Source organism: Molossus molossus, unplaced genomic scaffold (assembly GCF_014108415.1).
Source record: "Molossus molossus isolate mMolMol1 unplaced genomic scaffold, mMolMol1.p scaffold_m16_p_13, whole genome shotgun sequence".
In the NCBI taxonomy this organism is placed as follows: domain Eukaryota; kingdom Metazoa; phylum Chordata; class Mammalia; order Chiroptera; family Molossidae; genus Molossus; species Molossus molossus.
This window is the reverse complement of record NW_023425348.1, coordinates 79,679,454-79,704,088: the sequence shown is the minus strand read 5'-3', so window position 1 is coordinate 79,704,088 and position 24,635 is coordinate 79,679,454. Positions and strand designations below refer to the sequence as shown.

Below are 24,635 nucleotides of genomic sequence, written 5' to 3'. Positions count from 1 at the left end.
ATGGCAGAGAACTGTAGCATTTTCGTATCATAACTTAAAATGAAAGATGTATCAAAAGATAAAGGATTATAACTGTAAAACCAAGGACTTAAAGGGGGATAGTAGTAGCAGAGCATCCACGTTTAAGACTGCAGTATCACCACGGTGACTTTACTTTGGAAAACAAGTTCTGGTTATGGACACAAAAATTTACTTATGCATTAAATGTCAGATCTTAATGTAACCACAGCACTCTTTTGACACTTTGTGATACCTACAGTGGGCCTGACTTCTTACAATTTTACCAGCGAGTTGGAGAGTTCCGACGTTATTAGGGATTGTGATATGGATGAGGAGCCTGGGGAGGGGTAGCTGGGTCTGATGTGGCAGTGACCTGGCGAGCTGAACATGTCTCCTCCTTGCTTGTATCCCATGTATATACTGGCTGAAGATACGTGTTCAGTGGAAGCCTACAACTTCCCTATCACTCTTTGGGTGTGTAAGTAATTTCCATCCTTTACCAGAACATTTTAAAATGCTCCAGAAGTTTATTTTTAGCCCTGGCCGGTTTGGCTCAGCGGTTAGAGCGTCGGCGTGCGGTCCAGAGAGAACCGGGTTCGGTTCCCGCTAAGGGCACGTACTTCGGTTGCAGTTTGTCCCTGGCCCTGGTTGGTCGTGCGGTGGCAGACACTCGATGTGTCCCTTTCACATCGATGTTTCTCTCTCTCTGTCTCTTCCTCTCTCTCCCTCCTACTCTATCTGTACAAAAAATGGAAAAATGTCCTCGGGTGAGGATAAAAAAAAAAATAAAAAAAAAAAATAAAAATGCTCCAGAAGTTTATTTTTAGAGAATGTTGTCTCGAAGAGACGTATGTTCCCAATCAAGCTCTCAGCAGCAGTGGATGTACAAGTCTCTTTCTGGATTTTATGACTCCCTTACAGATGCCACAATTTAGGAAAGTACTCCTCACGCCATTTCCCTTACTGTGTCAGGGACACACGATGGGCTCGAAACCTTGCCCATCTCGCTGGGTTCAGAGTAAGGGGGCTACATGTGTTGGGTCACTTTCCATTTTCCAATTCTACATTCTCACACCGTAAGCGGCAGCTCCGGATTCGAATCAGTTCTACCACATATCTGAAGCTACCATATTCAATGAGGCTATGTTGAAATAGCATTGTTTCAAAAGAACTTTAGCTCTCAAGCAACTTGCAAGCAACTTGGGAAGACAGTAAACACAAGATAGCAAACAATAACAAGGTAGTATGCTGTGTCAAGTAAGGCCTTCAGAGAATGTGTTGAGTAGGCAGAAGTTGAATTTTGAAGAACAGATAGGACTTAAGGGGAAACTACAGTATGTGTTGAATGCTTTGTCTTTTTTCTTCTACATACTCCTTAAAAACACCCGTGAAGTAATTTTCATTTCACAGATAAGGGAACTAATTCTCAGTGAAATGAACTTAACAGTAGTGGCAGATCTGGGATTTGAATCAGTTCTTACTACAGCACCTCTTGGGTTTCCACTAGTCAATGCTACTGCTGCAGCAGAAAAAGTAGAGGGCACTCTAGGCAGGGAGGGACAGCGCGTTCAGCAAAGTGACAGGACAGGAATTCTCATCTGTGTTTGGAAGACAATGAGAGGGACGGTATGGGGGTATGTGGTCTGTGTGTTTGTGTCCACAGAGGGCTAACAGAAAAGAAGCCAAAAGTGATAGTAGTTGCTCTTTCTCCACATTCTCCTGTGAGAGGACAGAGGTTGCTGATTTGCCTCTGCTTCTGTCTTCGCCATCTAGTATGTGCAGGTTAAATAATAAGGGGGAATTAAATATAGAATATTAAAATAAAACAGAGCAATGATAACTCTACATACCCAATTGCATAAAGTCTACTATGAAGAACATCATACTTTTCAGAGACAAGTTTTTTAAAAGAATGTCTAGAGAAACATTTAAAAAATTTTTAGTTACTGATTTTAGAGAATGGGAGGGAGAAACATTGACTTGCTGTTGCACTTATTTATACACTCATTGGTTGATTCTTCTCTGTGCCCTGACCAGGGATTGAACCTGCAACCTTGGTGTATCAGGATGATGCTCTAACCAACTGGGCTACCCGGCCAGGCCAAGAGACAGTTCTTAATTGGGATATAAATAAGCATGGCTACTAAAAGCAGAGAGGAAGTAGTGATGACGATGTGCTGATAATTTTAAAATGCACATTATTTCCAGTGAATATTCTCTGCCTCCAGCTTTGGTGGATTTGCTTCTAAAGCTGTTTCACCTCGACACAGGTAGAATAAAACTTAATGTTACAATAGTAAAGGACAAAGCTTTAACACTGGAAACCAGGGAAAGTCTAGCTGTTTTTTGAAGTCGACTTCCCTCTCCAACCTTTGTGTCTCTTATTTTTCTCTCCCCCTTCTTCCCATTTTAAAAATTTAATTGGTTTCATCTTTTTAAATGTCTGCAATACTTTAAAATGCTTTATTAGCAATTTATAAGATAGGATGCACACAAGATCCCAAAGTGAAAATTAATCGTCCTGCACAACCTCAAAATCCAGACACCCTTTTGAAGCAAAACTTGCGCATTCTAAGAACGTCTTGTCCTCCAGCTCCGGAAACTGGGGCCAGAATCTCTGAGAGAGGGCGGAGGAGGGGACCAGGAAGAATGTGGGGGAGTAAAGAGAACAATAAGAAATTTATGTTTGGATATTTCTTGGAAGTAGGCAGAATCAAAATGCTCAAGTAAAAACTATATGCTCTTAAGATTAGAACTGTTAATATTGAGTTTCTTAGGGTGACGGTCAAAAAGACTGCTTTAGCATTCAAATATGATTTACATAATTATCTTGGCTAGTAATAGAAAGCCAAATTGCCTAATTTTAAATTACTTCTTCCAGTTGTCTGAGGAAGAATGGAAGCACTTCAGAAACAATGAAAATTTCCATTCCTTGGACTACAGTATAGGTCTACCCCAGCTCAAAGGAGGAACTAAAAAAATGTTGCTTACACAGAAAAATATTACTTGTCTTCCCACAGAGGTGAAGATGATGTTCTCATTAAGGAAACACAAGAAAATGTTGGAGAAAGTAAAATGGAAAGACACTTACCTATAAAGTAGCAAGTCATCTTCCATGCATATGACTATTATTTTTTGCTGATGCAAAAATGTGGAGATTCTATGGCTTAGACCAACCTTGAGAGGTATGACTTTTTAAAAGGATTTATTTAAATGAAAAGCTTTAGATAACAAGGTCCCAGGTGAAAATGGGAACACTTTTCTGTGCTTAATGCTATATACTTGCTTGCAAAGCATTTAACATCTAATTCAAATCCTGGCAGTTTGGTTTTTCTCAGAAGTAAGAGACTACAAGGCAATATCAACTAAGCACAAAACTCCATGGAGGGTATTTCTGATTCTGGAACTGCTAAGAGATCTTAGACATATCAACATCCTTTTCTGTGGTTAGAATATCATATGTATAAATTGGATTATTAACATTAACTTATCATAAAAAGGTGTTCTAGAAAATGAAATATTTAATATACCTGTCAAAGCATAAGTCTTCTAAAAGATAAAAGCACAATTTATCCTATGGCTACAGGTTTTCAGAGTAAACTAAGTCTCAGAAACTTGTATCATCTAAGGTAAGGAAATCTATCTTCTCACATTAATTCTGTTTACAAAGGTCCAAGAAAAATATTTATTTTCCAACTAGTGTTGGGTAACATGTTAAAAAAGCATACTTACCTTCTGAATCTCAAGTTGGTAAGAGATAAAGCAATTCCACAAATAAATTGAGAGGCATCAGAAATTTCTAAGAGCCATGTAACTAGAGCAAGCCAAATAAAGCCAATGACAGGCTCGTGTAGGTCTTTCAGCATTCGAGCACAGTGGGTGAGAGCACAGGCTGTAGCCAGACTAATAAGTGAGTTCAAATCCTGTTTCTACTATTTTCTAGTTGCATAAAGCAGGGCAAATTCTTTGTAACCTCTCTGTGGATCAGTTTCCTCATCTGCAAATTAAGTTTACTAATAGTATCCATTTCATTGGGTTGCTGAGACTAAATTAGACCATTGCCTGGCACAGGGCAAGCTGCTATATCATTGTTGTCTTCCTCAAAAGTTGAAAGGAATGAGTTATCCCAACACAATCTCTTTCCACAAAGGCCTTTTAGCTATAGCCAACTCAGAATCTCTAGTATGAGCAACTGGCTCTTAGAAGTTATCAAGGCGTTTGCCTAATTTCATCTTCCAAAGTGTGTGCATGTGCATGTATGTGTGCACGTGGGCACATGTAGATGCTGGAGGCAATGCGGACTTAATTTCTACCAGTGTTTTAGAAAAAACAGTATTTATTTCATATTAAACTGGTTAGTATATCTAAATTCTAAATATTTTAGCACATTTAGAAATTAGCCTCACAGTCCACCATGTGCTCTTTAAAGGACATTTTAGTAGACTGCGTGAGTTCCCTGTCTTACAATATAAAAACAGACTACAGATACTATATTCAGTTAAAGCAACACTTACCTCTGCTGCTCAACAATTCCCATCAGGTTGCTCCTGTCTTTTCCCAAATCTTACTCCCTCTACCACATTCCCCCCACACAATAAATAAGTGCAATACTCCTGTGCTTCCTAATAGATAATGAATTTCTAACATATAAATAATAATTAAACTGATTTGTAATGGGAACTAGAATTCAAAATTTATGTTGTTGAAGGCAAAGTAATAGATGCTAGAAAAATGGCCTTTGTGAACAGCAGAATATTCTTAAAATATTCCTACTATCCCTGTTCTAGTAGAATGTATTATACTCTAAGGTCTCCTTTCTTCTTCCTATAAGAAAAGTTACCCTATAGGAGGCATTCTGGTACATCCAATTACATATACGGTACCTGGGTGGAAAACGCAGATAACATTGTCCTCTTCACAGACACGAGCGACTTTTTGCAGTATCTTTCTCATTACCTTTCTACTCAACTGCACTCAAATTATGCAGCTATAAAACCATTTTTTTTTGTAAACAGGTAACTTACAAACACATTGTGAATGTTTTATTTTATTATAATTTTAGCTACCTCATAATTTCATGATAGATATTTCTCTAGTGGGATAATCTGCCTTTTAGAAAAGGTAGTAAAATAAATCATGAAGTGAACAAAGGTGTATCTTTTAATTGCTCACCACTGCTATGCAGAATTACTTGAAAATATTGCGAGGAAAATTTAACTGTGGGTGGCATGTGGGGGCTTGGTACCACACAGAATACTAGGAGGAAAGAAACCTTTCCGGGAACAGATATCTTTATGATTTCCATCTCCAGAGGCTGTGACAGAGTCCTATATATCTCCTTCCAAGAGGGAATTTATTGACTTAAATTCTGCCTCAATTGCAGCCTTACCATATGAACTTGGGCAAATCAACTACTCTGTCTAGATCCTTATTCTGAAATTTTAAAATAGAGGTATGCACTACTGTCCTCCTATAAGAGGATTCTTGGGAAAGAACATTAATGAAACCACCGCAGCCAGAAGCACACAGAACTCCTTGAATCTGGGTGAGACCTGGCTGGCAAGGACTGCACCCGAGAGATAAGCGAAGCCGTGGCATTCCTCTGCCCTGTGCTGTCCTCTACTTAGGAAAGACAAGAGACATGGTTTCCACAGAAATAACGGTTCCTTAGACTTGTTCTCATTCAGCAATTACTGCTGAAGTTCTTTGCAGGTTTCAAAGTAATGGTTATGTACTAACTGACCTTAAAAGTGTAATGTCAGGTAGGAAAGAGACCGTATTAAAGACTTGAAATCAGCAATCTCAGGATTACACAGGCACTTCCTCCTAGTAAGGTGAATGAGTCAAAAGCGAGTTTAAAAGTGAAAAAGCAAGAATGAGAAGTGGTACCCTCAAATACAAGTAAGTGTGTGTGTGTGTGTTTCCCTTTCACTGCGAATTCTGGAGCTGAATCTATCCTTGGAACACTCTGTTCGCACATGGTAGGAGAATCTGCTTTGTCTAAGAACACAGGCTGCACTGGTTTCTGCAGACCTGTATTTCCTGCCTCCTTTCAGAGAAAAAGGAGAACTGGTTGTAAATCTGACCTCTCTGTCATGCCATGTGGTCTTAAGTGACAAAGCATGGGAGCAGAGTCAGCCTCCGCGGAGACAGTCACATGACGTGTAGGCTGTGGAAGAGACAACTCCGGACGGAATCCAAATCCGCGGCAGCTGTATTTCCTCCTCTAGAAATGTGAAAGATCAGACTAGATCTCTGAACAAGGGAGTTGAAACACTCGCTGGAAGTTGACTATGAAAGATGTTCCCATGCAGAAACTACATTAAAATAGAATGAAAATTGCCAAAGCTGCTATTAGTATTATTAAATTTAAATCTCTGGCTTACTTCTTCCTAGGGAAATTTCAAGCAAGAATGCTGGGGAAACAAAAATCCAATAGGTTTTCTCAGACTCACTGATTCACCCATAATTTTTTTTTATTTATTTTTATGAGGATCAACAAGGACATTTGTTTGTAACTCTTATTAAAAACTGTATGGGTAGGAGGTGGAAGATTACGAACTATCCATTAGATGTGTCAGCATCAAGTGGACAAGTGAGAGAACATAATTCCTTTTCTCCCTTCTCTAGTGTTGGAGCCACAGACCTTAATAGAAGCTCTATATTTATATATGAGTGTAGAGTGGTGGTTTGGTAAAAGCATTTTGGGTAAACAGTGGGTGGATACCAGTTTATTCTTAGGTATTTTCAGTAATTCAAACTTGAAATATCATCAGCTAATTTGCTATTTACGTAATTCTATGTGCTAGACTTTGGGGACAGGGTATGAAGATGAAAAAAGGTTTTGTCCCTGTTCTCAATGAGCTAGAGAAATCTTATGGGAGAGTTGTGTCCTGTACACAAATAACTACAATGGCAAGTCACAGGGGCTGAAGGGGAGGCACGGGTAGGCAGACTGACTGGTTTCACATTACTTATAATTAAGGGATCGGGTAAAGCACAGGGCAGAAATGGGCCTTGAAGTATGGGCCTTGAAGTAAGATTAGGAATTTTATGGGAGGGCGAGAGAGGGTTACGGGGAAAAGCCACAAAAGACAACATAAGCAAACACATGGAACCAGGAAAGCAGGATGTTGGTGGTAAAGAGAACAGGCTATTCACCATAGCATCCTCATATATCATGGTTGGTACAATTTCCACTGACTTTGCAGAAGGCAAAATGATATTAAAGTTCTTAAGTGATAAGTGAGCTTAAATTCACATCTACTGGAGTCAACCACACACTCTGGCAGTGAATAAACTTCATTCAATTCTTAATACTTGGTTGCAGGATGCACCTGCATTTCAGGATTTTCAAACCTGTAATAAATTAACATTTATTTCTTACAAAAATAAATGGAGTTAAGCTACCTAGCAGCATATTAAAAATGCTATAAAAACTGGGTCTTTAAGACTATTTTTTAAAAGCAGATAACTTCACTGATTCGTATGAAGAATGTAACAAAGTAAAAGTCCTTAATTGCAGGTAGCATATGCTGGATAGTCCACAGGAGGGCAGCAAAATGCAGATTTCTTTTCTTTCAAAATCTGAATTCCAGCCCTGGCGGGTTTGGCTCAGCGGGTTAGAGCGATGATGGCCTGTGGTCCAGAGAGACTGGGTTTGGTTCCCGCTAAGGGCACGTACCTCGGTTGCAGTTTGTCCCCGGCCCTGGTTTGGTCATGCGGGAGGCAGCCACTTGATGTGTCCCTTTCATGTCGATGATTCTCTCTCTCTCTGTCTCTTCCTCTCTCTCCTTCCCACTCTATCTGAACAAAAAATGGAAAAATGTCCTCGGGTGAGGATTAAAAAAAATTGAATTCCATGCAAACTGCTTTAAGCTACAAAAATCTACAGAAATTTAGGTTGAAGAACACAGGGGATTGGATTTAGGTAAATAGATGCTATAAATATAAAAAACACTGTGAAGACAACACAGGATCATTCTTCTGCACACTGGAACAGATATTAAAGCTCATGTACATGGTTTGGAAATTCTTCCATTTTTTTCCTACAGTGGGGAAAGCTTTCAAATACATACAGAGAGAAACTTACATAAAATTATAAGCATGCCCAGATATTAAAGTCTGACTTCTATATAACATTTATTCATAACTTCTAAAGTTCTGGGCCAACAATTTCTAAGTGAGCATGTGTCTCAGTGAATTAAAAAAAGCCCAGAGTTCAGAAATCCTGGATTTGATGCTTAATTATATTCGTTAAATATCAGTACCATTGTTAGTGGCATACCTGGAAACATCTCATGAAAATGAAGTCTAATAAATATAACCTACCACTGATCTTATGTTTTCTAACATAAGAAAAAAATACTGAGTGAAGAATACTAAAAATAAAGTATAATTGTACATATCAAAGACATAACAGAATAAGGTAGACTGCCTAAGTAGTGGAAAATATCTTTGTGAGATGTAAGTTTTTAATTTGCAAACTAGTGAAGTTGAAGGATGAATGTATTTAGAAAATATTTTAGAGAAATAAATGCTTGGCAAAATCCACTATTATGAATGTTACAGAGTCAATTTCTACATTTTACTTATATTTTTATTAAAATTTATTTCCTGATTTGGTCATTAGAGAAGATACTAATTATTGCCTTATGAAATTTCATTGTCTGTGACTTTATATTTTCAGATTAGCCCTGGCCAGTTTGACTCAGTGTTTAGAGCATCGGCCTGAGGACCAGAGAGTCCCGGGTTCAGTTCCCACTAAGGGCACGTACCTTGGTTGCAGTTTGTCCCTGGACCCCAGTTGAGGTCATGTGGGTGGGAACCAGTCGATGTGTCTCTCTCACATCGATGTTTCTCTCTCTCTTCCCCCTTCTCTCCCTCCCACTCTATCTGAAGATAAATGCAAAAATGTCCTTGGGTGAGGATTAAAAAAAAGTCCTTTTTTAAGTGTTGAGCATTTCAGAGAGCTTACTTTGATTTAAAAGTATTATAAGTTTATTTAACAGATTCCATTTCATTTTAAAAAGGGCCAAGTGTGTTGTTACTGAAGAATGAGTTTGTTAAAGCAACCCATTCAGTGCTTGCTTCGGCAGCACATATATACAATTGTGACCGATACAGAGAAGATTAGCATGGTCCTTGTGCAAGGATAACATGCAAACTCATGAAGGGTTCCATATTAAAAAAAAAAGCAACCCATTCAGTTTTGCTTAGGTTAAATCAAGTTGTAAAATAACAAACCAATAAATGTGGAAAACAGCATATATTTCAAAATTGATGAAATAAAATATTTAATCAAAACTAGAAGTGCTAGCTTCTCTTTTGCAGTCAACTTGAGAATGGGCAATTAAAACAAAATCAATCTAGCCCTGGCTGGTTTGGTTCAGTGGTTGGAGTGCTGGCCCACAGACCAAAGGGTCAAGGATTCGATTCCCAGTCAAGGGCAAGTACCTGGATTGCAGGTTTGATCCCCAACCCAACCAGGGCTGTGCAGGAGGCAACCAATCGATGTGTCTCTCTCACATTGATGTTTCTCTTTCTCTTTCCCCCTCCCTCTCTTCTACTCTATCTAAAAATTAATGGAAAAATATCCTTGGATGAGGATTAACAACAACAAAAATGTCAATCTATTAAGTTATCCTTCCCAGCATCCTTGAAATGATAGTGGCAATATAAAACTACCTATAAAAGAGAAGGTTTTATTAAATGGTATTCAAGGGAGAGAGAGAGATGATAAGCAGTTGCTATAAGAACATATGTACTTAACAAATGGCAGTCAATAAAACAATTTTTAGATTAATAAAAGTATGGAACAACTATGAGCTAAATAATTCTGTACTGACACATTTTAAGCTATAAAGTCTTTATAAGTAGAAAAATTTTGTGAGCATAGTGATTATTTTTAAGCGGAATGTATCAGTATTCAAAGGTAACAATACATTACCTGTGTAGATATTCCAAAAAACATAAACTGAAAATCTGTGTGAAAAATTCCATGATTATATATGAAAAGCAATAAAATACTTGCTGATGTTAACATACTGACTACAATTTTACTGTTAAGTTCATACTACCCAAAACATTATATTATACTATAGTTGCTGTAAAAATAGTTACTAATATGAACCTTTAAAGAAAATTATTTGTGGGAGAATAACAACAGTGGTCAGAAAAATTATTTTAAAAAGAGTTTTCCAAGAGTATTAAATTTTTTTTTATCTTGAAAAGCTTATCTAAAAAGTTTTAAATTGGTAATTTTTCAAATAGACTTTCACAAGAAATTTGGGTTGGAAAAGGGTGGATAAAGGCAGCTTAAATTCTTGTCTAATTAAAACCAATGACTTCCTTGATTATTATATAGAAAAGGAATCATGAGCCTTATCAATCTCTTGAAAACTTTGCAGTGTCATAATAAAAACTTCAGACACTAATAAGTCAGATAAGGAAGATAACTTATGAAGCTCATTTCAATACTGCAAAAATGGAAAAGCAAAAGCACACAGAACCAGCTGAAGGTCCAGAAATGCTAATCATTATTCAGAGGTTTCTGTCTATTTTTAATCAACCGTTTAGGAAAGCTCTGAGATAACTGGAGCAGTTGCAATTGTTCAGGTTTTCAATATAAGTTCATGGTTTCTATGGATGTTTGTTTCTTTCAGGTTTCAGCTTTCAAAGCTGGAACTCAGCAAAGCAATTGTGAATGAACAGGATTACTGTGGAAATAAGTACAAGAAACACTGTCAAACAAAAATTCAATACTAAAATTAATTCAGTACCATCAATGAGTTAGTTTTTAAACCTAGAAAATGCTATAGCATACATTTCTATTAGGGGGCATCAATATTTACTTAAGGGCTAACAGATGTTAGATTCTTTTCTAAACTAGTTAATTACAACATAAAAAGGGCTATTCAGTTTTAAAATGATTTATCAATGAGTTCTTTCTAAAAGAACTAAACAAGTATTCCCTCTTCCTAATTATTTTCTTTTAATGCTATTGTATTGGATCCAAGAATACTTTGGATAATCTGGGCTATCAGATACTACAAATTTAAGAAAGGTCTGTTTCAAGTTATCAGTTTCTTGCACTAGTTGAAGTTAAGCTCTGGGAACAAAATTTTAAGACACTTGAATTTTCTTTGTTGACATAAGTAACATAAACTAAGAATAAATTTCCCTGGCTGGGTAGCTCAGTTGGTTAGTGTCAACCCGACATGCCAAGGTTGGGTGTTTGATCTCCAGCCAAACCCCATATAATAAGCAACCAATGAATGCATAAATAAGTGGAACAACAAATTGATGTTCCTCTTTCTGTGTCTCTCTGTGTCTCCCTTCCTTTCTCTAAAATCAATCAATAAAAAAATTAAAAATTTTTTTCAAGAAACTGAAATACTAATAAGCAAAAGCATGTAAAACTAATGCTAAGGAAAAGGCTTTTTAGAAAAGGGTCACTATATACTACCAACCTTCTTCCCAATAACAGAAACAAACCAAGAGAGTGGGAGATGATAGTAGGCAAAGAAAATAAAAGATTCTATTAACATATAAGTAGCTCACTGAAAAAAGTGAAACCCTGTGTATAAGGCTGCCCTTAGGTAACCTACTAAACATTTTCTAGGCTTAAGTAAGGAGATAAAAAGTCCATAACTTGCACTGTTAAAGTTCTGAATACTTTATACACATTATGAATTTCTACTTATTTTTACCCAGCACCTATAAAAATCTCATTGAAACCTCCCAAAAAGTGTATGATATAGATTTTTATTGCCTTTCATTTTATAGATGAGGACACGTGACTTTACTGGGACTGAAGGATGGTGATGGCAGAGTGAGGGCTCAAACATGAATCTGCATGTCTCTAGCACTAGCCACTCCACTATACTGCCTTGCTAAAACACAGTCTTTGACCTTCAGCATTCATGCAAGAACTCTAGTTTACATTGTACTCAACCCTGCTCCACAGCAAAGCTCTGGAGTTATGGTGCTGAGAGATTTTTGGTTTCTTCACTAGAAAACCAGGTTCTGATATAAAAAATGTAAGTGCTACTTACTGCCTATCATTGCACTGAAATCTTAAGGCAGTCTAGTACAGGGAATGAGGAAAAACAGTTTTGGGTGTCAAATCTACCAATAATTATTGATTATCTTTCAGACAAGTCACTTAACCAAGTGGGTGTCACTTCCTTTTTTTAAATATCTGAAGTGAAAGAGCTGAACAGATAGTCTCCTGCTTGAATATTATAGTCAAATTGGAACATCAGTGGAGCCCACTGTGTGCTCTGCAATGGCGAGGTGCTAAGCATCCGCACAAACAGAAACCGTACCTCTCATAATACAGGTCAAACTCATTTTTTCCCTTGTAGTGAAGTTAAATAAGTAAATAACCAAACATCACGAAACTCTTAGAGAGTTCTAACTGATGAATTTACAACAGTTTAGGTATTAACTCAAATAGTTTGACCCAGATGGATACACGTATGCACGTGCATATGTATAAATGCACAGTAGCTGGGGAAGAAAGTGGAAGAATGCAAAGACATACCACTGATGTCAGGTGACTATTTTAGAGGTGCAGTAAAGGTTTGGATCACCTTCACTGAAAGGCAAGGGGCTGTACTTCAGTGAAGGAGGATAGAAAAACTATTTCAAATCTTATTACACAGATTGAATTCATGGACAGAAAAAATATCCCTAAACATAAATATCAGTCATTATAAAAATCAGAGATTTGGAGAAAAGAAATAAAATCTCACAGTCTACTAATCTCAGCTGAATATACTTTATTTTAGTCAGCCTTTCCCAGCTAGGGTTCTAGGAGAGAATTAAGCCACACACCCTGAGACATGCGTATCGTGAGTAATAAATAACTTATTTCCTATGCATCTAGAATTATACTAGTTATGTAAAATCCTTGGGAATAACCGGGAAAATCACTTTCTGTTCTGCTGATCAGAATAGGAATTCTGGTTGAACTCATTACTTTGCCAGCACTGAACAGCTGCTTACCACTGCAAACAGAAGAGGTGATGTTGTACAGAAAAGGATAAAACTGCATACAGCGAATCAACTTCAGGCTGCTTTCACACTCTGGGCATTTGGTAGTTAATTTCAAAGCCTGTCTAAAGGCCTCAAGTGCCCCACTGATATTCTTCAGAGCAAGGTAAGCATTTCCCAGGCTCAAAAAGGTCAGGGGCTGGAAAAAAAAATCAGCAAAATGTTAATGAATTAATATTTTCTGAGAGTTACAAAATCTTTACATTATAGGTCTTTGGCTTTTTTTCAGGTTACCCCATAAAAGTTAATGGCTAACTGTCCACTTTATTTACACCAGCCAATTTTAAACTGTATAACACAAATATAAATATATATATAAAGTGTGTAATGTAAACTAGTCTTAAGTGTATAGATCAATGAATTTTTATATATGTACAGATCCCTTTACCACCACTCATTTCAAGATATAAAACATTTAGAAAGTTTCTAATACCCTGAGAGGTTCCCTTGGGCAACTCAACCCCTATCCCAGAGGTAACCACTTGTGATGCTGTGACTTCTATCACCATAGATTAGCTTCGACTGTTCTTAAACTTCATATAAATGGAATCAAATAGCATGTTCTCTTGTGTGTATATAAAATATGTAGCCTTTTGTAGCTTTTTTCACTCCACACAAAAATTAAGAATCAAGAAATTGAATGTTGTTTGTGTATTGGTTCATTAAAAAAAAAAAAGTATAATGTTCCATCATGTGAATACACTATAGTTTGTTCACATATTTTCCTACTGACAGGATCTGGACTGTGTCCAGTTTGTGACTATTATGAATAAAGCTAATATCAATGTTCTTGTTAATGTCTTTTGATAGGCATATGTACTCATTTTCCGTGGGTATATACTTAGCAGTGGGTCTTAAGGTGGGGGTATATATTTAGTTTTAGGAGATACAACCAAATAGTTTTTCAAAGTGGATGTACAAATTTATACTCCTACCAGCTAGAATGAGAATTTGCTGACTTGGTATTGTCTAGTCTTTTTAACTTAGTTGTTTTAGTGAGATGATGAAGTGGCATCTTGTTGTGGTTTTAATTTGCATTTCCTTAATTAGTAATGATGTCGAATATTTTTTCATGTGCTTACTGGCCATTTGGATATCCTCAATTCTGAAATGTCTATTTTCCCCATTTAAAAAAATTGGGTTGTGCCCAGCTGGTGTGGCTCACTGGCTGAGCGCTAACCCATGCACCAAGAGGTAGCTGGTTCAATTCCTGGTCAGGGCACATGCCCAGGTTGTGGGCCAGATCCCCAGTGGGAAGAATGCAGAGGGCGGCCAATCGATGTTCTCTCTCATCGCTGTTTCTATCTTGCTCTCTCTTTTCCTCTCTCTAAGATCAATAAAGAAAAAATACTAAAAAAAGAAAAAGAATCAGTGCACTTTAAAAAATTGGGTTGTCTTTTTCCTATTTAAAAAAAATTTTTTTTTCTTTATTGATTTTAGAGAGAGAGGAAAGGAGAAAGAGAGATAGAGAAATCATTGAGAGAGAACATCAAATGACTGCCTCCTGTATGCCCTGCATTGGGGATTCGGCCCACAACCTGGGCATGTGCCCTGACAGGGAATCGAACTGACGACCTTCTAGTGCATGGGTCGACATTCAACCACTGAACCACACAAGCCACCCATATTTTTTCCTTATTGATTTGAAGGATATATATGATATGAGACCTTTGTTGGAAATATTTAGTGCAAACATCTTCTCCCAATTTGTGATTTGACTTTTTACTCTCTTAATGGTATCTTTTGATAAACAGAACTTTTTAAAAATAATTTTCTTTATTGAGAAAGGGAGAGGAAGGGTGAGGAAGGGTGAGGGAGACACATAGAAATATTGATGAAAAAGAACATCAATTGGCCGCCTCCTGCGTGCCCCCCACTGGGGATTGGGCCCACAACGTGGGCATGTGCCTGACCAGGAATCGAAATGGAGACCTCTTGGTACATTGGTCGACACTCAACCACGAAGCCACATCAGCCGGGCCAGAAATTTTAATTTTAATGTATATACTTATCTTCTTTAATTATACTTAGTGCTTTTTGAAATCTTTGCCTACTGTAAGGTCATGAAGATTTTCTCCTATGTTTTTATAAAGAGGCTTTATTGTTTTATCTTTCACACTATGGTACATGACCCACCTCAAATTAATTTTGTGTATAATGTGAGGTAGGAGTCAAGGTCCATTTTTTTTTTTTTTTTTTTTTACCACAGATGTTATCCTCTACCCTGCCACCTCACCCTGAACTACAGGTGTGCCTTTGTCATAAATCAGGTGACCATATACATGGGGGCCTATTTCTAATTTTTCTATTGTTGTTCCACTGATATATTTGAGTATATCTGTGACAATACCATACTGACTTAATTACATCAAGTCCTGAAATCTAGTAATATAAGCCTTCCAACTCTGTTTTTTCCTCCTTCACACCCCTGAATTATTTGGCTATTCTAGATCCATTTCTACATAGATTTTAGATTGAACTTATCAGTTTACACACGTATATACATGCAACTACTGGGAGAAAAGCAACACTTATGAAGTGAATCTATAAATCAATTTGGAGAGAACTTACATCTTAATATTGTATCTTTCAATCCATGAACACGATGTACATTCCCACTTATTTGGGCCTTTTTCCTCTTAACAATGCTTTGTAATCAGTACAGAAATCTTGTACATCTTCCTTTACATTTATTTCTAAATATCAGATTTTTTGATGCTATTATAAATAGTTTTTATATTTTCCAATGATCTGTTGGGACTTTGTTTTTAAAAACAGCCCAAAGTATTCAGTTTAGATTGTTTTAGCTGAAATTCGTCTATGCTTAGTCTTATTGTAATTTGCTTGTGTACAAACCATTTATACTTATTTTATGATAAAATACTTTTAAAGATCTAAGAATGTTTTATTCTCAAACTGTACAATATATCCCTACGAAAAGCAACATCTATGACTTATCCAAATATTTGCTTTTGATTCAGGTTATTATGTCATCGAAATGTCTCACTTAATCAAGCCAAGGTATACAAAATATTCCAGATTAAAGAGGCCTAATCCAAGTAGTTTTCAAATTACATTTAAAGTATTACTTAGTGGTTCACACTCAGAAATAAAAATCCCATACCTTGATTTAAAAATGGTCTTTATGTTTTGAGTAAGAAAACAGTGTTGTGATTATGCTAGGACCAGAATGATGGCTGTGCAAATATCTTGTATTGAGATAAACTAATAAGCATTTTGGGAAAAAAATATGAATTTCCATCAATTCATCCAAAAAATAATTACTGATGTTCCAGACACTGTTTTAGACATGAGGGATACAGCAGAGAATAAGAAAGATAAATCCCTGCCTTTATGGATCATACAGTCTAATGTTACACAATTGTGAAGAAAATGTGAGGGAGAAAAGTACAGCAGGGAAGAGATACAAGTATTACTAGAGTAGGAAAGACAGTGTCATTTTATTGTACTGTTTGTTTGTCTGTTTATTTTTATCCTCACCTGAGGACATTTTGGCATTTATCTTCAGATAGAGCGAGAGGGAGAGAGGGAGGAACACATACATGAGAGACACACTGACTGGTTGCCACCCACATGACCCCAACTGGGGCCGGGGACAAACTGCAACCAAGGTACGATGCCCATAGTGGGAACTGAACCTGGGACTCTCTGTTCTGCAGGCCAACGCTCTAACCGCTGAGCCAAACTGGCCAGGGCTTATTTATTGATTTTGGAGAGAGAGAGAAAGAAACACTAATTTGTTGTTCCACCTATCTATACATTCACTGGTTGTTTCTTAAAAGTGCCCTGACTGGGGATGGAACCAGAAACCTTGGAATATTGGGCTGATGCTCTAACCAACTGATCTACCCTTCCAGGGTGGGAGTATCCTTTATTAAATAGAGTAGTAAGGGAAGGACTCACTGAGAGGTTAGTATTTGTAAAATATTTTAAAGATATGGAGAAGCCAGCTATGAAGAAATCTTGGTGGTGGCTGAAGTATTCCAAGTGGAGAGAAAGAAAGTGCAAAGGCCCTAAGGTGGGAGCATGGCTAGCATGTTCAAGTGCAAGGAGGCAAGTGAGGCTAGAACAGAATGAGCAAAGGACTAATCTCACCAAGATGAGGCAAGAAAAAGAAACAAAGTCACATTCACAAAGGATCTTCTATACTGTTATAAATCATTGTCTTTTTCTATGAGTTACATGGAGAACCACTGCAGAGATTTGAAGAGATAAATAACATGCTTTTTTTTTTTTAATCCTCACCCGAGGAGATTTTTTTTCATTTTTTGTTCAGATAGAGTGGGAGGGAGGGAGGGAGGGAGAGAGAGGAAGAGAGAGAGAGAGAGAGAGAAACATCGACATGAAAGGGACACATCGAGTGGCTGCCACCCGCAAGACCAACCAGGGCCGGGGACAAACTGCAACCGAGGTACATCCCCTTAGCGGGAACCGAACCTGGGTCTCTCCGGACCGCAGGCCGATGCTCTAACCGCTGAGCCAAACCGGCCAGGGCCAGTACACAGTTTTTAATAACTGAAATTTTAGTTTAATATTCAAAAGTAGAAAGGAAAGTAATATCTAAAGGAGCTCTCGTTCCTTCAGAAGAATACTGCCTAATGGCCTTGGCTGGTGGCAGCAGAAAGTGAAAAGTATCACAGGGAACACAGCTGTATGCGGCCTTCCATCCAGATGCCCACTTCATCGCATCCCATATTCAGCATCTGTTCCCACTGCAGGTGGCACACAGTAAACAGTCAATAGATATTTGATGTATTTCTTTAGCAACTTGACCTGTTGCATAGTATAGCAACTGTAAACTTTTGCTTAAAATCCAGCTATGGCCCAGCTGGTGTGGCTCAGTGGTTGAACATCGACCCATGCACCAAGAGGTCGCTGGTTCGATTCCCGGTCAGGGTACATGCCCAGGCTGTGGGCCTGATCCCCAGTAGGGGGGCATTCAGGAGGTGGCCAATTGATGTTCTCTCCCATCAGTGTTTCTATCTCTCTCCTTCCTCTCTCTCTAAAATTAATAAAAGAAAAATCATTGAAAATAAATAAAATCCAGCTATGAATTTGTGTATTTCAAAGTTCTGAGACATCTCAAGTAAATCTAAACCATTCATGCGCACTTCTTCTAAAAGTTTTTTTGGGTAGAAAACTTACAAACTTTTAGACACTAGGTATAAAAGAAATTTAATTGTATATTTATTATAACTGTATTTCATCAAACCTAAGATGTCATCAATTGTAACATATATCCTTATTTCAGAGATGTTAAAATATAAAAAAAATAAGTGGTATCTTAGAAAGTGTGAAATATGCTCTGCCTGTGGACCAATGAGTCGTGGGTTCCATTCTGGTCAAGGGCACGTACCTCGGATGTGCTTCGTCCCCGTCCCTGATCGGGGCTGTGCAGGAGGCATCCAGCAGATGTGTCACTTGCACATCGATGTTTCTCTCTGTCTCTCTCCCTCCTTCCCACTTTATCTGAAGATAAATAGAAAAATATCCTCACGTGAGGATAAAAAAAAAAAAAAGAAAGTGTGAAATAATTAACTTCAATGCCGTGATGGAACTCATGTGGGAGATTCAAGACATGAATATCACTCCACCTCTATTCCTATCAAAACAACCTTTAACCTGTGCTCTGCCAGGTTGGTATAAAGAGATCTATAAATTCAAGTTGTAAAACAGTATAATGTTAAGCAGTGTGCATGTTGTGATGAGTAGGATTAAAAAAAAAACAGATGTTTCAGACTAACATAAAAAAGTGACTCTATTTTTAGCAGCTGTCATTCTTATTTAAGTGTATATTTCTAAAAAAAATTAACTGTATCATTATAAATTTCACTCATTTAAAATCGAGAAATAAACACATTAAAAATAAAATGAAAGCTGTTTCATGCCCTCTAGAAATATGCAAATTATTCTGAATCCGAGTAACCCCCACACAGCATATAAGGGAACATGAAACCTTACCTCGGAGCTATTGATGGCCAAAGCTTGAAGTAGCAGCTTAGCGGCATCAAGATGAAGGCCATAGTGTATCAAAAGGTTGGCCAAGTTCACAAGAGGAATGTCTTGGTATTGAACTGGAGCCAAATTCAAGGCCCTCTGAAGACAAGCAATAGCAAAAGTGCTATTTCCTACTGCTCTCCAGTAGAGTCCAGCTTCATTGAGTATCAGCCAGACAGGAGCATTTGGCTGGAAAAACCCCCAAATACTTCAGTTAAACAAGAATACAGTATTTTTTCTAAAAAGGTCTTTCAATATATGAATTTTATTATTATTCTCTTTAGAGAACACTTGGCTAAAGGTACTTTCTACCTTTTATATTTTTACTGTATTTATTTTTAATTTATTTATTGGGGTGACATTGGTTACTAAAATTATACAGGTTTCAGGTATATAATTCTGTAACATATCGTCTGCATATCTATTGTGTGTTTACCACCCTGGGTCATGCATTTTAATTTTTAATTAAAATTACTAAGCACTTAAATTTCAGATGTCTGAAGCAGGTGACTCACCTTATTAATAGCATGAAATAAGAAGGACCCAATTTCTTCTTCTGGGATAGTATAGTTATTAATACGGGAAAGCAAAATCTAAAAACAAAAAAAAAAAAGACGGACTCAATTGAAAATAACAGAAAAGACATTTGAAAAGAATTTCTATAGATAAGTCTCTACTTGAGCTTCTTAGGAACAGCTAATTTGAATAGATATTTATAATCATGTAACATCAGGTCATCGACATACCAACAGGTGGTGACCTGTTCACATATATGCCCTAGTTTCCTATAACTAAAAATTGTTGAGACATATACCCCATATACTTATTAAGGTGATCTATCATACCCCATTAAAGTTAACCTATGTGCCTAGAACCAAATGAGAAATTGTTCAGAAGATGACAGCATGCAATACCTGGTGCAATAAAAGTCTGCTATCTTTCCTAGCTGAAAAAGCACCAGATCTTCAATTATATTTTTGCAGCACTTCTGTAACTGTGGGCAACTCTAAGGGAGGAATCATGGTCTATTTATCTTTGTATTCCTAGCACTCCAAACAGTGCCTAGCACATACTGTTTTTGCCTCAGTAAATGTTTGTTGAATGTAAGTAGTAACTGTTCACAGTTTTAAAATTAATTTTAAAAACGAGGTCAATGTGATGGTCTGTAAAAAGTTATTTTTTTATTTGCATCTATGGACTGGTATGTAATAAGAGAATTTATACTCAGTGATAAAACATTCCTAGTTATACATGACTAAGAGCATTAAAGAAAACAACATAACAGAACTTCTTTATAAAAATATTTGCAAAGTGGCTATCCAATTCATACAAACTCCTAAGGATCTCATATAAGCCCAGTTGATAAAGTCAGGGAAAGAGAATCTTCTAGCTTTCAATTTATACAAACTTCTGGAGGCTTGGAGGATGCAAAGCTAAACCATAAGTGGTCATAATGGCCTCCACCAGGTCAACAGAGAGTTCTGTGTTACTCATCTCTGTAGCCTTCTTAGTGTAAGGAACAGTGCTTCGGTGGCCATGCAAACAGCAGCCCTGAAGCACTTTCAATAGCATGACTGACTTCTTAAGGATTTCAACAATTCTTTAACTCTATCCTTCAGTTTTATAAAGTTAAAGCTCAACAACTGCCTTCTATCAAATTTTTGTTCCACCTAAGGGGCTTGTGAAGTCACCCAGAATGGACGGCAATGAACACCAGCCTCAGTGAGCCTTACTTTTCGTGCATGGTCATCTGGCATTTTGGCTTTCAGATCCATGCGGACCTCTAATTCTTTGACTAAGTAGGACAGAGTCTGGCTTTTTCTGAAGTCAGTTATGGAACAGTCAGGGGTTTGGGCCTCTTCTTCTGAAGAATAATCATCACTGTTGAGTTCGTGGATCCTGGCACAAGAAAAAGGAACAAGATTCATATTTTCAAAGTTTGGGTGATGTCAAGATAAAGACTTAACCTTTCAAGTCCAAGGCTGGTGCTCTCAAAGAACTGCCAGATGACAATCATGCAGAATCAAGTGCTTTGTCAAATCCATCAGCACTTGCCTGAGTCCTTTGTTTTCTGGAGGCAGAAAATATGTTGGCAATTCCCCGCCAATAGGGACTCTAGGATAGCTTTCTGCACAGTCTGCTCTTTTGGGCCACAGAATATTCTGTTTGTCCTAATAAAGAAAGAAAGTTTCTCATCAGTTTCTCTGGGATGAATATTTCAACATGCTAAATGAACTTTTATAAGAACACAATCTACTAGGATAATTAAGCAATAGTTTAATATTTTAAGATAAATGTAGACATTGTGGTTGATGCTATAATCTTCTTCTACTGCAGATTATTAGTCTAAATCAGTAATTCTTCCTGCTTTATCACAGACTAGTTCAGGGTTTGGCAAACCTAAGTCAGATGAGCTAATGAGACACAAAGAGAGGCTTGCTTGGGGGTTCTGGGAAAGAAAAGCCAGTCTTAGTTTCTTATGTCACACAGGAACAAAAGACTTGTATTCTAGTTGCTGCAGCCTGTCACCTCACGAGGAAGACAAGCTTTAGGATAAAACCAATACTGTGATAGCAAATTTAAGAAAAGGAAAAAAATGGGTCACTGGTGACATCACTGGGCCACTGTATCAACCAAACCCAAATTATGCCCCATCTCTGAACTTCCTATAATATGAGGCAAGTTTTCTTTTGTTTAAGCCAATTTGAGTTAAAGTTTGTGATTTGTACCTGAACGCATACTTATGCTTATAAAACTGGCACAGGAAACTATTATTCCCTGAACTAAGACCTCTTCTTTGCCAATGCCAAAGTTTAACAATTGTTTTTGATTTGTAAATGTTCATTTTTCTAAATATAAAGGCTTAATAAACTTATGTCCTGAAGCTATCGCACTCTGGGGAATTTATATTACATGCAATTAAATCTAAGTGGCCATATTAATTCTGTCAGAATTAAAACAATTACATCCTGAAAATTTAATAGTGAATAAAAAATATATGGTCTCTGTCTTTATACATTGGTATTTCCATTGACTGACATATAGTAATCTCTCAGTTATTTCTTAGCTTAGAAATATATCTTAATTAACTGTATCTGTATCTTCTAGAATGTAAGCTCCAGCAGAGCAAGGAATTTGTGTAGTATCTTCATAGTACCAGCCTGGTACACAGTTGGAAGCTTAATAAAAGAATGCAGATTAAAAAAGTAAGTACAAGCATACACTTAGGTCAAGTTTAGAAACTTGTTAGTGTTGGAAACTGTACTCAAAGCGCAAAGCCTGAATAGAAATCAGGGAGTTTATCTGCCTCTCTTGACTTGGAAGAACTCAAGGCAGACCCAGTGTCTGACTTATCTATTACCTAGCCAAATACCTTCCATTTAAAGGATGTTCAATAAGTGTTTGCTGAACTAAGCTGAACTGTGATAGAGGCCCTATTAATCAGTGAGGTTGAGAGCCACTGTTTTAAAAGAGCTTGTTTGTTTGAGAAAACAACTTCATTATCCTCTATTAAATTTTTTTTTCTTGGTTGATTTTTAGAGAGACAGGGAGAGAGAGATAGAAACATTGATGAGGGAAAATATCAGTTGGCTGCCTCCTGCCTGCCCCCCACTAGGGATTTGGCCCACAACCCAGGTGTGTGCCCTGACCAGGAATCAAACAGGCAACCTCTTGGTGCATGGACTGGTGCTCAACCACTGAACCACACTGGCCGGGCCCATCATCCTCTATTAACTTACCCTATATGCATCAGAGTCTCTGCCCCAGATCCAGAGAACAGAATGGGCTACGGGAGGAGACTTGACCAAATCACTGATATCACTCTGATTTGCCTGAACATCAAAGTTCACAGACATCATACTGGAGGTTGATGAATCTTCACCAAACTGGAAAATAAGAAGTTCAATCAAACTGGGAGCAGAAAAGAAGTTGTAACTAAGATTTAACCCAAAACATTTAGTGAATACTATAAAAGTAGTAAGAAATCAGAAAGTAGGTCAGTAATAAAGCAGCCAGATCTGTTAATTCTCAGAACTATACCCCAACAGTATTCTCTCACAGATAATGCATTTGGCAACTTTCAATAAACTATTCCATTGGCTGTGCTCCTGTCCCTTTACTTCCTTTCTATGATCTAGCCTCTCTTAGGTTTAATGATTAGCTGACTTAGAGGTTTGGTTTATTATTTCATTCCCCTAACTAGACTAAAATGATCGCTACTCTATAAAATTAGTGTTCTGTGGGAGGAAGCAAGGAAACTTAATAATGTGTTCTTAAGATTTTAATATAGCTATCATTTAAGCATTATAGACTATTGTACGGTCAATTTCAAATATATATATATATAGCTTTCCTCCAAACCAACTTAAAACAATGTTTGATATTCTCACAATACTGTGTATTTCTAAAATCTTGTTAGATAAGAGAATGGGACCAGGATGGGATAGGGTGGGAAAAACATGGAAAAAAGAAATGAATATGATGAATATTCTTTGGGGAACAGAAATTTCATTCATGGAGTACTTTCTATAACATCTAACTTCATAAACATAAGAAATACTCCAAACCTTAAATGAGAGTCCCAAATATTAGGGATCAAATACATAAGGAATCAAGGGTGGGGGTGAAGAAGCGATATTATTCTTAGATATATAAAAGTTTATAAGAACTAGATGAGAATAAGAAAAAGACCTGAACATAATCCACATTTTCAAAGATATCTCCACGATGGTAGCGCACAGGCTGGTCCCACTGGCAATGTAAACTATGTTGCTGGTTGACCAGACGGCATATCTGATGATTTCCTGGAACAAGAAAGAAATTAACACTGATGAGAAAGATCAGCAATGCCAACATGATTTTCTTAGTCTAAATCATTTAGTTTCAACTATGTATTCTTCAGAGCCTCGCAGAGTACTTACACAGGAGGTACTTATACAGGGGAACACTAATTAATGGTTATTTAAATTAAATCAGTCTAAAGAAACCTTGCTTACTCCACCTACAATGCAAAGGGGTTCCACTAGATAATCACTAAGGTAACTTCTGGTAATTACATTCTATGATTGTAAAATCTATTGATTACATTGCTTTAAGAGACTTCAGCCTCTCTGGAGAGAATTTGCTTTATATATTTCTTTTTCTTTCTTACTGATTTTTTAGAGAGAGAGGAAGGAAGAGGGAGAGAAAGATAGAAACATTGATGAGAGAGAACATCAATTGGCCGCCTTCTGCATGCCCCTCACTGGGGATCAGGCCCACAACCTGGGCATGTGCCCTAACCAGGAATCAAACTGGTGACCTCTTGATGCACATGGGTCGATGCTCAACCACTAAGCCACACCGGTGGGGCTGCTTTTATATTTCATAATCCTGTTTCAAATTTATATATAAGAGCTCTGGTTGCACTTCAGTATAGACTGAACAGTAAATAATCCCAAGGACTGAACATACTCTTTACACTGAAAATATAAAAGAAAACATGTCAGATGGATTGTAAAATGAACTGTAAACGGTCACAGCTAAGGTTCAAAGGTTAAGAGGCTTTCTAGATCAAT

The 24,635-nt window shown here is 37.3% G+C and overlaps 1 protein-coding gene and 1 non-coding gene across 3 annotated transcripts in view; one reads left to right on the top strand and one right to left on the bottom strand.

The window, feature by feature from the left end:
* TTC17 (tetratricopeptide repeat domain 17) overlaps positions 1-24,635 on the bottom strand; it is a 97,408-nt gene that overhangs the window by 38,302 nt on the left and 34,471 nt on the right. For both annotated transcript variants that reach the window (XM_036258010.1, XM_036258011.1), the window contains exons 10-16: positions 23,770-23,882; positions 22,818-22,964; positions 21,133-21,248; positions 20,811-20,976; positions 19,593-19,670; positions 19,042-19,266; positions 13,012-13,198 (exon numbers count right to left, since the gene is read on the bottom strand). In XM_036258010.1, the coding sequence (XP_036113903.1) occupies positions 13,012-13,198; positions 19,042-19,266; positions 19,593-19,670; positions 20,811-20,976; positions 21,133-21,248; positions 22,818-22,964; positions 23,770-23,882 (1,032 nt within the window). The remainder of the gene's footprint in view (positions 1-13,011; positions 13,199-19,041; positions 19,267-19,592; positions 19,671-20,810; positions 20,977-21,132; positions 21,249-22,817; positions 22,965-23,769; positions 23,883-24,635) is intronic.
* Positions 9,083-9,189, top strand: LOC118629119. Its single transcript, XR_004959367.1, has one exon. It is a non-coding gene; the product is annotated as a U6 spliceosomal RNA (small nuclear RNA).